Raw genomic sequence first — 13,051 nt, 5'->3', positions numbered from 1 at the left:
AGATAGTGATATAATATTTTGACGTATTATTTCCCGCCCCTACTTCATATCACTTCATTAAAGAAAAATCACACTCATGTGAAGTAAGGGGTGCTCTTGTCATCATACATCATCAGAAATCATCTCATACTCAGGGACGGATTAACCCCCATTTTTGCAGGGCCCCCATAGCGCACGTGCGCGCAACATTTTTGTGTTTTTCCGTGTTTTTATCATGTTTTTGACCTAAATTTAACTAAATCAACGGCCAATGAAGGGCCCCAGGAGCCCTTTTCAGGGTGTCAAACCTAGTACTGCGCGGTCCAATTTCCCAGAAGGGCCCCTGAGAGCCATAATTTGTCATCGTGCTCCTAAAATAATTTGTGTAGGCCTACTACTAGATTTTTCAATTTAGGAGCACACGTGCGTGTGGGTTTGTTTGTTGTTGTCTGACTGACGGCACCACGCAATGCAGCCAGGTTGGTGGTGGTGCGATTCAATTATTATTATAATTATTCATACGTTTTCTGCGCGATTATTTGTCTGGCATTAATTGATCGTAATTAACGCGTTAATTAAAGTCAACAAAAATATATCACTTACGCTACCTTTAATAGGGTCACCAATTATTTGAAAATATTACTGACTAGTTACTGTTATTGTAGCATGATTGAAAATGATCGCTTCCAAACTTTGACACAGAGAAATGCACGGAATTTCTTGACAGAAAGTAGCTCATAACATGTCTACAGTGGATTTTTATAAAAGGAGAATTCCATGCTAGAAGGCTTTCTTACCTTTATTTGTAGTTGGTGGGTATTAAGGCTGTCTATTCTAGAGAAATGTTGTCCACACTGAACACATCCATATGGTTTCTCTCCAGTGTGAACTCTCTGGCGGGTTTTAAGGCTGGACATGTGAGAGAAGTGTTTCCCACACTGATCACATCCATAGGGTTTCTCATAGGGGGAATTAAGGCCAACTTTTTACAAGCCTTATTTGACAAGATACGTAGACAATAACGTAACAAACTGCCGCATGTGCTCCACCCCTCACTGACTCTATGCAACATTCTAGAATTAAACTGGTATTACTGTGATATTGCTTTGTTTAAAGCTTCATATTTAATTAAAAACTATTTCCAGGTAGACCTGTTGCTATGCATCAACAGCATAGCAACAGGTTTTAAAAGGGCTGGGATACATTCATTCAGGGGATCCCCTAGCTTGCTGTAAGGTTGGTGTATGTATGTATATAGTTGGTCACATGAACCTGTGCTTTCTATTTCTAAAGAGGATAAGTGGCGTAGTTTAGTAGTTTAGTAGTTTAGTAGTTTAGAAGTTTAGTAGTATAGTAGTTTAGTAGTATATTAGTTTAGTAGTATAGTAGGCATTGAGTATATTTTATTATTATTCCCTCAAAAGTCCCCCCTGCTACACATTGATGTATGGACATAAGTACATCCTATAGACTATGTGAATGTGAGTAAAGTCAAAGCAGGAGTGAGCATAAATCTAAAAGAACCGGCACTGTCAGAGTCAAAGCATAGATTATAGAAAACATGATTATCATTGTTCCAACAAGGTAATTATGCTTTTTTTTTTTTAAGATATTTTTTTGCGGCTTACGCCTTTTATTGATTTTTTAAGGGACAGATAGTAGGCTGACAGGAAACGGGAGAGAGATGGGGGGATGACATGCGGTAAAGGCCGTGTCGGGTTCGGGAGTCGAACCCGCGGCACACCGCGACTGGATCACCAGTCCGGTGCCCAGACCGTTACGCTACGGCCTGGGCCGGTAATCATGCTTTGCACAAATCAGGAAACAGATATCAAATCATAACTGAATATTATTATTATTTATTCTCCAAATGCTAAACAATGAACCAAACCCACATTCTTCCCCCAGGTTTAAAGTAAACAGGCTAAATTATGATGGCTGATGCTTCAGTGAGTCACACAGACAATGCATTCAAATGCAGATGTTAAACGTGTTAATGGTCACTGGTTGTCTGTCATTGGACAGATCACCTGTTGATGATCACATTATGGATGCACTGAGACCAGTTTACACCTCTTTGACAGCAGAACTATAACAATAGGTATATCACATGGAACGTATTATTAATATCCTTTGTGAAATGTTAAAGGTGTTGTAAGGGATATGTGTTGTTAAAAACGCCAACGTGGGTCCCATATGGTTTAGAGGTGCCTATGTGGGAGCCAGGTGGGATAACTATATGTGACCCACATGGAAATGTCAGCGGGCACCAGATGGTTCTCACTTGGGTTGCCACCTTGGCAATTTCATGTGGGACCCCCTAACTGGGCTTGCCCAAGTGGGCTTTCAGTGGGTTCTACCTGGGCCTGATGAGGTGGGCCCCACCTTGGCAATGTTGTGGGACCCACCTTTTTCCCCATATGGGGGAACTGGCTGGATTATTCATATCAGTCAGTCAGTGGTCATTGTGTGACCTGCATAATGAGCAACGAAAAAAAGGCAAAGATCTGTCCCCCCACCACCTCCTTCCACCACGCAGACTCGCCAAGGTTTAGTTTGTCCGACCTCCTTCTGCATAGCAGACTATAGCTTAGAACATCGGACATATCAGCTACAGTAGACTACTGATTTATTGTCTGAACTGAAGCAGTCAAAGCCAAGGAGAATGTTACAATACTAATTCACCATCGAGCAGCCACTGCACTGAATGTCACACTAACATGATAGAATAGCAGGATAAAAATGGATATCCTGTCTATCCATCCATGAGCAACATATTACCTCTCTATCTATCTAGCTCTGGTCCATAGCTCTAATGTGTTGCATGTATTAGAGGTATGGAACAGAGCTACTATCTATCTATCTATCTATCTATCTATCTATCTATCTATCTATCTATCTATCTACAAAGTATTAGCATAAAACAAATTGATTGTATAGATTATATGAAAACAAACATAACAATGATATCATGATGAATATCACTATTTTGTGATAATTGCTGAAAAGATAGTGATATAATATTTTGACGTATTATTTCCCGCCCCTACTTCATATCACTTCATTAAAGAAAAATCACACTCATGTGAAGTAAGGGGTGCTCTTGTCATCATACATCATCAGAAATCATCTCATACTCAGGGACGGATTAACCCCCATTTTTGCAGGGCCCCCATAGCGCACGTGCGCGCAACATTTTTGTGTTTTTCCGTGTTTTTATCATGTTTTTGACCTAAATTTAACTAAATCAACGGCCAATGAAGGGCCCCAGGAGCCCTTTTCAGGGTGTCAAACCTAGTACTGCGCGGTCCAATTTCCCAGAAGGGCCCCTGAGAGCCATAATTTGTCATCGTGCTCCTAAAATAATTTGTGTAGGCCTACTACTAGATTTTTCAATTTAGGAGCACACGTGCGTGTGGGTTTGTTTGTTGTTGTCTGACTGACGGCACCACGCAATGCAGCCAGGTTGGTGGTGGTGCGATTCAATTATTATTATAATTATTCATACGTTTTCTGCGCGATTATTTGTCTGGCATTAATTGATCGTAATTAACGCGTTAATTAAAGTCAACAAAAATATATCACTTACGCTACCTTTAATAGGGTCACCAATTATTTGAAAATATTACTGACTAGTTACTGTTATTGTAGCATGATTGAAAATGATCGCTTCCAAACTTTGACACAGAGAAATGCACGGAATTTCTTGACAGAAAGTAGCTCATAACATGTCTACAGTGGATTTTTATAAAAGGAGAATTCCATGCTAGAAGGCTTTCTTACCTTTATTTGTAGTTGGTGGGTATTAAGGCTGTCTATTCTAGAGAAATGTTGTCCACACTGAACACATCCATATGGTTTCTCTCCAGTGTGAACTCTCTGGCGGGTTTTAAGGCTGGACATGTGAGAGAAGTGTTTCCCACACTGATCACATCCATAGGGTTTCTCATAGGGGGAATTAAGGCCAACTTTTTACAAGCCTTATTTGACAAGATACGTAGACAATAACGTAACAAACTGCCGCATGTGCTCCACCCCTCACTGACTCTATGCAACATTCTAGAATTAAACTGGTATTACTGTGATATTGCTTTGTTTAAAGCTTCATATTTAATTAAAAACTATTTCCAGGTAGACCTGTTGCTATGCATCAACAGCATAGCAACAGGTTTTAAAAGGGCTGGGATACATTCATTCAGGGGATCCCCTAGCTTGCTGTAAGGTTGGTGTATGTATGTATATAGTTGGTCACATGAACCTGTGCTTTCTATTTCTAAAGAGGATAAGTGGCGTAGTTTAGTAGTTTAGTAGTTTAGTAGTTTAGAAGTTTAGTAGTATAGTAGTTTAGTAGTATATTAGTTTAGTAGTATAGTAGGCATTGAGTATATTTTATTATTATTCCCTCAAAAGTCCCCCCTGCTACACATTGATGTATGGACATAAGTACATCCTATAGACTATGTGAATGTGAGTAAAGTCAAAGCAGGAGTGAGCATAAATCTAAAAGAACCGGCACTGTCAGAGTCAAAGCATAGATTATAGAAAACATGATTATCATTGTTCCAACAAGGTAATTATGCTTTTTTTTTTTTTAAGATATTTTTTTGCGGCTTACGCCTTTTATTGATTTTTTAAGGGACAGATAGTAGGCTGACAGGAAACGGGAGAGAGATGGGGGGATGACATGCGGTAAAGGCCGTGTCGGGTTCGGGAGTCGAACCCGCGGCACACCGCGACTGGATCACCAGTCCGGTGCCCAGACCGTTACGCTACGGCCTGGGCCGGTAATCATGCTTTGCACAAATCAGGAAACAGATATCAAATCATAACTGAATATTATTATTATTTATTCTCCAAATGCTAAACAATGAACCAAACCCACATTCTTCCCCCAGGTTTAAAGTAAACAGGCTAAATTATGATGGCTGATGCTTCAGTGAGTCACACAGACAATGCATTCAAATGCAGATGTTAAACGTGTTAATGGTCACTGGTTGTCTGTCATTGGACAGATCACCTGTTGATGATCACATTATGGATGCACTGAGACCAGTTTACACCTCTTTGACAGCAGAACTATAACAATAGGTATATCACATGGAACGTATTATTAATATCCTTTGTGAAATGTTAAAGGTGTTGTAAGGGATATGTGTTGTTAAAAACGCCAACGTGGGTCCCATATGGTTTAGAGGTGCCTATGTGGGAGCCAGGTGGGATAACTATATGTGACCCACATGGAAATGTCAGCGGGCACCAGATGGTTCTCACTTGGGTTGCCACCTTGGCAATTTCATGTGGGACCCCCTAACTGGGCTTGCCCAAGTGGGCTTTCAGTGGGTTCTACCTGGGCCTGATGAGGTGGGCCCCACCTTGGCAATGTTGTGGGACCCACCTTTTTCCCCATATGGGATAGATGTGGGATCCAAGTGGGCTTGCCTGTGGGATCCACATGGGCTAAGACTGGCCCATGTGGACATGTGGTCCATCTCTGACACTCTGGAGTTCCCTCACCGGACCTCAACATTGATTTGAACAGCAACAAAAATAGAATTACAATGAAACCACAAAAATGTGTCCAGTTTACTGTTGTGAGAAAATGTTGAATATGATGTTGTTATTATGTTATTGGTAAATCAGGAAACAAATAACTGAAACAATATAAATAATAAATAATAAAACATTACAGCGGAGAAGAGAAAGGAAGTCAAACTCAATCAAAGGAAACGGAACCGTCTTTAACTATGATTTAACATAAAGCAGAGTGTCAGCATACACAACTTCACAAACTATATGCTATGGATATGATGTAAATGCAATGAGTATCTGGATAATATATGTCTAACAGTATTGAATAATATAAGTGGATATTAATTAATGCAGCAGAGTCAAATAGGATTGCTCTACATTATTTCAGCAACATCAGAACCAAGTTCTCAACTGCTCATACTGTGAAGAAACAACATTTGACAATATACTAATTTGTTGTTAGGCCTTGACCAGTTTTGTACAGAAACTGTACAAATTGAACTCACATCACACCTTAATAAAATAATAATAAAGGTGCAGGGGTGTGGTAGTATACTGTTAAAGAGAAGATATGAAGGCTTGTGTACTATTTATGAAGACTGTTTGCAGTCATTTAGGGGGTGGGTGGCAGTTTGTGTTTTGGAAAACCAATAGGCCTAACTGTTTTTCTTTGTAAGATGCTGTGATGTAAATCAGTATTGGTTTTCCAAAACACAAACTGCCACCCACCCCCTAAATGACTGCAAACAGTCTTCATAAATAGTACACAAGCCTTCTCATAGCCCATTGTGTAATGTGTAGGCCTGTGTGCAGAACCAGTATTATTAATTAATACAGTATAAATACAGTATTATTAATTATCAGTATAAATGATCATTGTCTTTATAATAATAATCATATCCTCTATTCACGATTACATTGTCATTAACAACAGAGACACAATAACAGCAACAACTGTATTTGTGTAAACCTGGACATCTTTAAGTCTTTAAGTCATTGTTCAGGTTGTGTTGCTCTGAGGGAATGAGGGGTACTCAGGTGTGTTTAATTAGTTTCAATAGGGTTGTGATGACTGCACTTTTATTCAATGTTTTTTCAAATGCTAAATAATGAACAAAACTCACATTCTTCCCACATGTTAAAATGTAAACTAAACAGGCTAAATGATTTTCACGACTGCCTAAGAAAACAACTGACAGATTACAACTTGTCCAAAATGCAGCAGCCAGAGTTTTAACTAGAACTAAGATGAGAGAACATATTACTCCAGTTTTGGCATCACTGCACTGGCTTCCGGTTGTTTTTAGGATAATTTTAAAATTATTTTACTTGTCTATAAAGCTCTCAATGGTCTCGCACCTTCCTACCTACATGACTGCCTGCCTAAATATGTCCCAAACCGCCCCCCTAAGGTCTTCCACTGCCGTCCTGCTCGCTTTGCCCAAAAAAATGGCGACTAAAAAATACGGGGAAGCAGCTTTTTGCTTCTACGGGCCGTCGGCATGGAACAAGCTCCCACTGTACCTTCGTCAGGCAGCCTCTGTAGACATTTTTAAAGCTCAGCTCAAGACCCACTTCTACAACATTGCCTTTAATTGATCTTGTATTTTTTATTTTTCATGTCCTCACTGTACTGCATTACTGCTTGTTTTTTAATGTCGTTGCCCTGCTTTTCTTTTATTCTCCATTGTTCTGTAAAGCACTTTGAGCGGCATTTCATGTCATGAAAGGTGCTATACAAATAAAGTTTTATTATTATTATTATTCATTGTCAATGGCATTTAATAGGTGAATATAGGGGAGGGGCTATAGCGCCCCTCAAAAAAGTGTTACTTATTCCACCACTCCATTCAGCGCCGGGGCTCTGCTCTCTTTAACATCACTGTGTGAATGTTGTCCATACAGCGTCAGGGGGCTCCTCTGTGTCGGTGGTCTCGGTGGTCTCTGCCGTCATCTCAGTGGCCGGAGTGGTGGCAGTGTTGGTCAGCATGCTCATGTGCTCTACAAGGTACCGTGTACCGTATGGTAGCATTAATTAATTAATTAATTAATTAATTAATTCATTCATTCATTTGAATGGTGCTGTGTTCTACAAGGTGCCAGTCTATTGTATATGTATGTGTGGTGTCCATGAATGTGAGCCGTCCCTTCCAAATAAACGCATAGGCCTACCCACAAAATATTTTGTTTGCATGGACACATGTCGCTTCCACCCGGCCGCCACACACGCATCTGTGTGTAGCCTGTAGCGTGTTGAAGTCTCGCCAAAAATGACTACCGATAAGAGTGTTATTCATTTCAACGTTGTTGACCCGAACCTTTTTTCTTTCTTTTTCTTTCTCCAGATATTTCCCGCCCAAACGAGAGCAGATGATGAGCGGCGCTGCTTGTTGCCAGAGGGGAACATAAAGGATCCTCCATGAAAGCATGTGTCAAGAATTGTATTGTTCTTTGGAGTGCCGTGATTCTCTGTTTTCTATGTCTATTTATGGAGTTAAGTTCAGGTGGGTGGTGCTTATCTGAGAACCAGGCATAGGCCTACATATTGAACTTGTGGGTGTGGCCACAAAAATAATGTCATTTTAACACTTTCTGTAATTTTTTTTCTTTTCTTTTGTTTTAATAATAAATAAATAATACAAAAGGAAAATACGCCCTCCTAGCCAGCTACCTGATGATCATGTTATAGCAGGGATGTCAAACTCAAATACACAGTGGGCCAAAATAAAGAAATTGGTACAAGTCGAGGGCCGGACTGTGTTTCAACACACGGTGATATACTTTCACTGCTGATCAATAGTGAAGAGAAGACGCATGCTTGCGGGCTCTCGATACACGTGTGACAATGCACTCGCAGTGCATTGTGGGACTTGTAGTATTATGGTGGTCCGTGCAATATACCAGAGGGCCAGTTCTAATACTAATTAAATATCATCCCGCGGGCCAAAGATAATTCATTCACGGGCCTGATTTGGCCCCCGGGCCTTGAGTTTGACACATATGTGTTATAGGGAGGGCAAACAAAATCACGGCACTCCATCTTGAACTTAAAGCTGCTATAAGCAGGGCTCGACAGTGCGACTATAGGTACTCACATATGCTACTAAAAATAGCACCGTGTGAGTTGTCAATTTCAATTTGTAGCACCGGTGCGACTACAGAATTTTACAGTTCAATCGTGATCAAGAAAAGGCTCTGATACAGCAAGTGCACATCTATAGTCGCAGTTCTATACCTAAATTTATATTCTGTAGTACGGCGGTGTAGTTCGCCAAAAAGAGCAGATCTTCAAGCTAACAACGTGTCGAGGCTCAATGCGGCGTTCATTTAAAGATCTGTCCCCTTTGCTGAGTTTTCTCCCACCGCCCGCCCCTCCCTGTGTCGCTGCTCTTTCCCCTGTCACTGCTTGCTGTCAGCAGCGGCAGACAGAAAAGAAGACAGAGCGAACGCAGCGGGATAGCATTAGCATGATAGTACAGATTCAGAAGGAATTGCTTGGACCCCGACACGTTATTTGCAAAGTTTGTAATGTTCAAAGTTCTTGAAGTTCTTACTTTTAACCAAACGTGGGTGAAACAGTGTGCAGCCGTGCATGCACGCGCGCACACACACATGGAGTGGACGGATTGATGTTCATCAAAAACAACCCTTGCTTAGCGTTTTCTTACAAAAGCGTGTGCGCAGCGTAAATGATAATACGAATGACCGAACTGGCTGGATTATTCATATCAGTCAGTCAGTGGTCATTGTGTGACCTGCATAATGAGCAACGAAAAAAAGGCAAAGATCTGTCCCCCCACCACCTCCTTCCACCACGCAGACTCGCTACTATCTATCTATCTATCTATCTATCTATCTATCTATCTATCTATCTATCTATCTATCTATCTATCTATCTATCTATCTATCTATCTATCTACAAAGTATTAGCATAAAACAAAGATATCATGATGAATATCACTATTTTGTGATAATTGCTGAAAAGATAGTGATATAATATTTTGACATATTATTTCCAGCCCCTACTTCATATCACTTCATTAAAGAAAAATCACACTCATGTGAAGTAAGGGGTGCTCTTGTCATCATACATCATCAGGAATCATCTCATACTGGCCAATCAGAATGCCTGTTGCCTGTGATTGGTTAGCTGATTTGCTCGTTTACATGATATGACATACATTTTCAATGTCAATGTCAATGGCGTTTAATGTTTTGATGTTTAATTTATGTCATATGTAAACGTATGCATGTTAATTAATGAATTGGCTGAATCACATGTAGGGCCTTTTGATTTGGCGCCAGAGCCTTGAGAGGGGTTGATCCGTCACTGCAAGCTCGCAGCGCGGCACAACCAATAAAGTGGTTTAAATTATTTGCTGCATTAACTACTTTCACTATAGGGGCCCCGTGGAAACACCCCCAAGGGCCCCTGGGGGTCCCCGGACCCCACCTTGAGAAGCACTGCTGCAAAACTATAATTTCCATGAATAAATCAATGAAAAAGTTTAAGAAGTAGTGAAAATAGCAGACCTACAAGCTCACAACACACAAAGCAAATTACATTTTAAATTTAAACATATGAAAACAGTAATAGGCCTATAGCAAAAATCAGTTATATGCGTGATTTACACTAACTTTCGTGCATGGTGCACATACCATAAACGGCCACTAGGGGGCACCATGGTAGTGTAATACGTCTAACTTCACTAAATAATTTTAAATAAACTCTTAGAAACCATTTGATGAATCAAAACGAACAATGCAATGCCTTCCACACCCCACAAATACACTTTTTTTTTTTTCTCCTATATGTATTTTTTACCTTTTCATTTATACTGTCAGTCAGTTGTTGTAGTAGCCTATTGCCAAATAATGGTTTTTATGATTTATGTATTATTTTTGCTGAGGTGAGGTTAACCCTATAATCCCCACTGGGTTTTGATTTTATTGTATTTTATTTTATTTAGAGCAGCATATAGAACAATACAATAAAACATACAAAACTAGAAAAAGTGCCCTTCTGGGCACAGGTCTCCACCAGGATAGGAATGTAGGACATTGCAGCTTGCCTTCATCTGGTGGTTGGATAAAAGGGCAACAAAAGTAAAAAAGTCTGTAGGTGTACTGTGCGAAAACTTGTTTTGCACAAAGCGGCCTCCTGGTGGCGCTATAACAGGCCGTTCTGGAAATTTTGGGGCAGAGGTTCATCGTTGGCATCCAGGGAGTGTGTGTGCAAAATTTGGCATCGACCGGGTTAACGGTGCCGGAGATTAGCTGCTCACGGACACACACACGGACGGACGGACGGACGGACGGACGGAGTGCAAAACATACTCTCCCCCCATGCCCACTAGTCGAAGAAGCATGGCTTGGCTTTAAAACCAAATTTACATCAGTACTAAACATCATGGCTCCTTTGAGAACCGTCAGGGTCAAAACCCGCTCGGAGCCATGGATGAATTCGGACATACTGACTGCAATGAAAGCCAGAGACAACAAATGCTCTGAACTTCTTAAATGCAAGTCCAAACTAGCCAAGTGCAAGCGCTTCGACAGTGATCTCCAAACCAAACTGTGCAACCTAAAAGCCCAGTGTAACAAGCTAAGAAACGGTGTAATTGCCATGACCAAATCAGCCAAATGTAACTTTATCAATGATAAAGCCGAGGAAATCAAAAACAATCCTCGGGAGCTATGGAAGTTACTAAACAACCAACTAGGCTGTGGTCGGAAACTAAAAACCAGGTTTACTAACATAAACATCAAATCGAATAACACCCTCATCACTGACAAACTCGATGTAGCCAACCACTTGAACATCTTCTTTACAAACATTGCAACAAAGCTGGTTAGCAAACTGCCCTCCCACTCTGGGCGTTTTGGTGTAGAGCACATCACAGCCTTCTACAAAAACCTTGGTGTTTGTAAAGATGATTTTAAAATGGCAATGGTAACGAGTGCATGCCTTTTGTCCGACGGAGCATTGGTCCGAACGACAACCTACCTCCTCCCTCACCCTAACCCTAACCTCCCCCGGGGCAGACACCTAAACCTAACCGCAACCCTCTCCCGACCCGCAGCGCACCTCTGTCGGATGATAGTACGCCTCCCAATGGTAACAACCGAGGAGGTACTTAAAAAACTGAGTGCCCTCCAACCCCACAAGGCCACTGGCCATGACAATATTCCCTCCAAATTTCTCAGAGACTCAGCCTTTTCCATAGCTCCAGTCATCACCCATATAGTTAACCTCTCCATCAAACAGGGACAGGTCCCCCAAGATTTTAAACTGGCCAAAGTAACCCCCTTGTACAAAAAAGGGAGTAAATTAGAACCCGGCAACTACCGCCCTATTTCTATTCTAAGCTCCATCTCGAAAGTGATGGAAAAAATAGTCTATGAACAGGTTGAAAAGTATCTTGCCACTAATAAATTGCTGTACGAGTTCCAATCTGGTTTCAGAACATCCCACTCCACTGACACATGCCTCCTCTATTTGAGCGACCACATCAAACACGAGGTGGATGCTGGAAAATACTGCGGCATGGTCATGCTGGACCTCCAAAAGGCTTTTGACACCGTGAACCACTCCATACTGGTTAACAAGCTTAAAGCTATTGGTTTTGATAGCACATCAGTGAGCTGGATGCAATCCTACCTGGAGGGGAGAGAACAGATGGTGGAGGTGAACGGAACACTGTCCCCTCCCCTCCCAGTGAGCTGTGGCGTCCCACAAGGAAGCATACTAGGGCCTTTACTGTTCCTAATTTATGTTAACGACATGACTTCAGCTTGTGACTGCAACTTGTTCCTGTTCGCAGATGACTCAGCACTGCTGGTCTCGGACAGGAACAAACTGCAGGTTGAAAAGACCCTCAGCTCTGAACTCGGTAGAATCTGCACCTGGCTCGCTGATAACAAACTATCCTTACACCTGGGAAAAACTGAATCCATCCTCTTCGGATCAAATAGTAAACTCAGCAAGGCAGATGGCTTCTTGGTTAGAGTGGGTGACAATATTATCACACGAAAAGATGAAATTACCTACCTAGGTTCCATCCTGGAGGCCAATCTTTCCGGTGATAAAATGGCCACCAACGTAATCAAAAAAGTCAATCAAAGAACAAGATTCCTTTACAGGATCTCCTCACTGGTCAGCAAAAACACCTTGAAGACCTTAACAGGAGCCCTCGTACAAGGTTTCTTTGACTATGCATCCACCTCTTGGTACCACAGCACCTCAAAGGCCCTTAAAACAAGGCTCCAGACCTCTCAAAACAAACTGGTCAGGCTCCTACTTGGCCTCACCCCCCGAACCCACCTCACCCCTGCCCACTTTGACAGGCTGGGATGGCTTAGGGTCGACGACAGAGTACAGCATCTTGCAATGGGTCTGGTCCACAAGATTCGATACACCACCAAGATACCCATGTACCTGTCTAAATACTTCCTTAATGTAAACGAAGTCCACACCCACAACACCAGAGGGAGTGCAACAAACCATGTACAACCCAGATTCGGCACAAACAAGGGACTAAAT

At 41.5% G+C, this 13,051-nt stretch overlaps 1 protein-coding gene across 1 annotated transcript in view; it reads left to right on the top strand.

The window, feature by feature from the left end:
• The window catches only part of epx (eosinophil peroxidase), a gene marked incomplete at both ends in the record, with an annotated part of 62,244 nt that extends 54,327 nt beyond the window's left edge, over window positions 1-7,917 (top strand). The window contains 2 exons of the mRNA XM_083764070.1: window positions 7,414-7,516; window positions 7,854-7,917. Of these exons, the coding sequence (XP_083620196.1) occupies window positions 7,414-7,516; window positions 7,854-7,917 (167 nt within the window). The remainder of the gene's footprint in view (window positions 1-7,413; window positions 7,517-7,853) is intronic.
• Between the last annotated feature and the right edge of the window lie 5,134 nt (window positions 7,918-13,051).

This window comes from Protomyctophum parallelum (genome assembly GCF_964188405.1).
Source record: "Protomyctophum parallelum genome assembly, chromosome: 4".
Classification (NCBI taxonomy): domain Eukaryota; kingdom Metazoa; phylum Chordata; class Actinopteri; order Myctophiformes; family Myctophidae; genus Protomyctophum; species Protomyctophum parallelum.
This window is presented reverse-complemented; position numbering and strand designations above follow the sequence as displayed.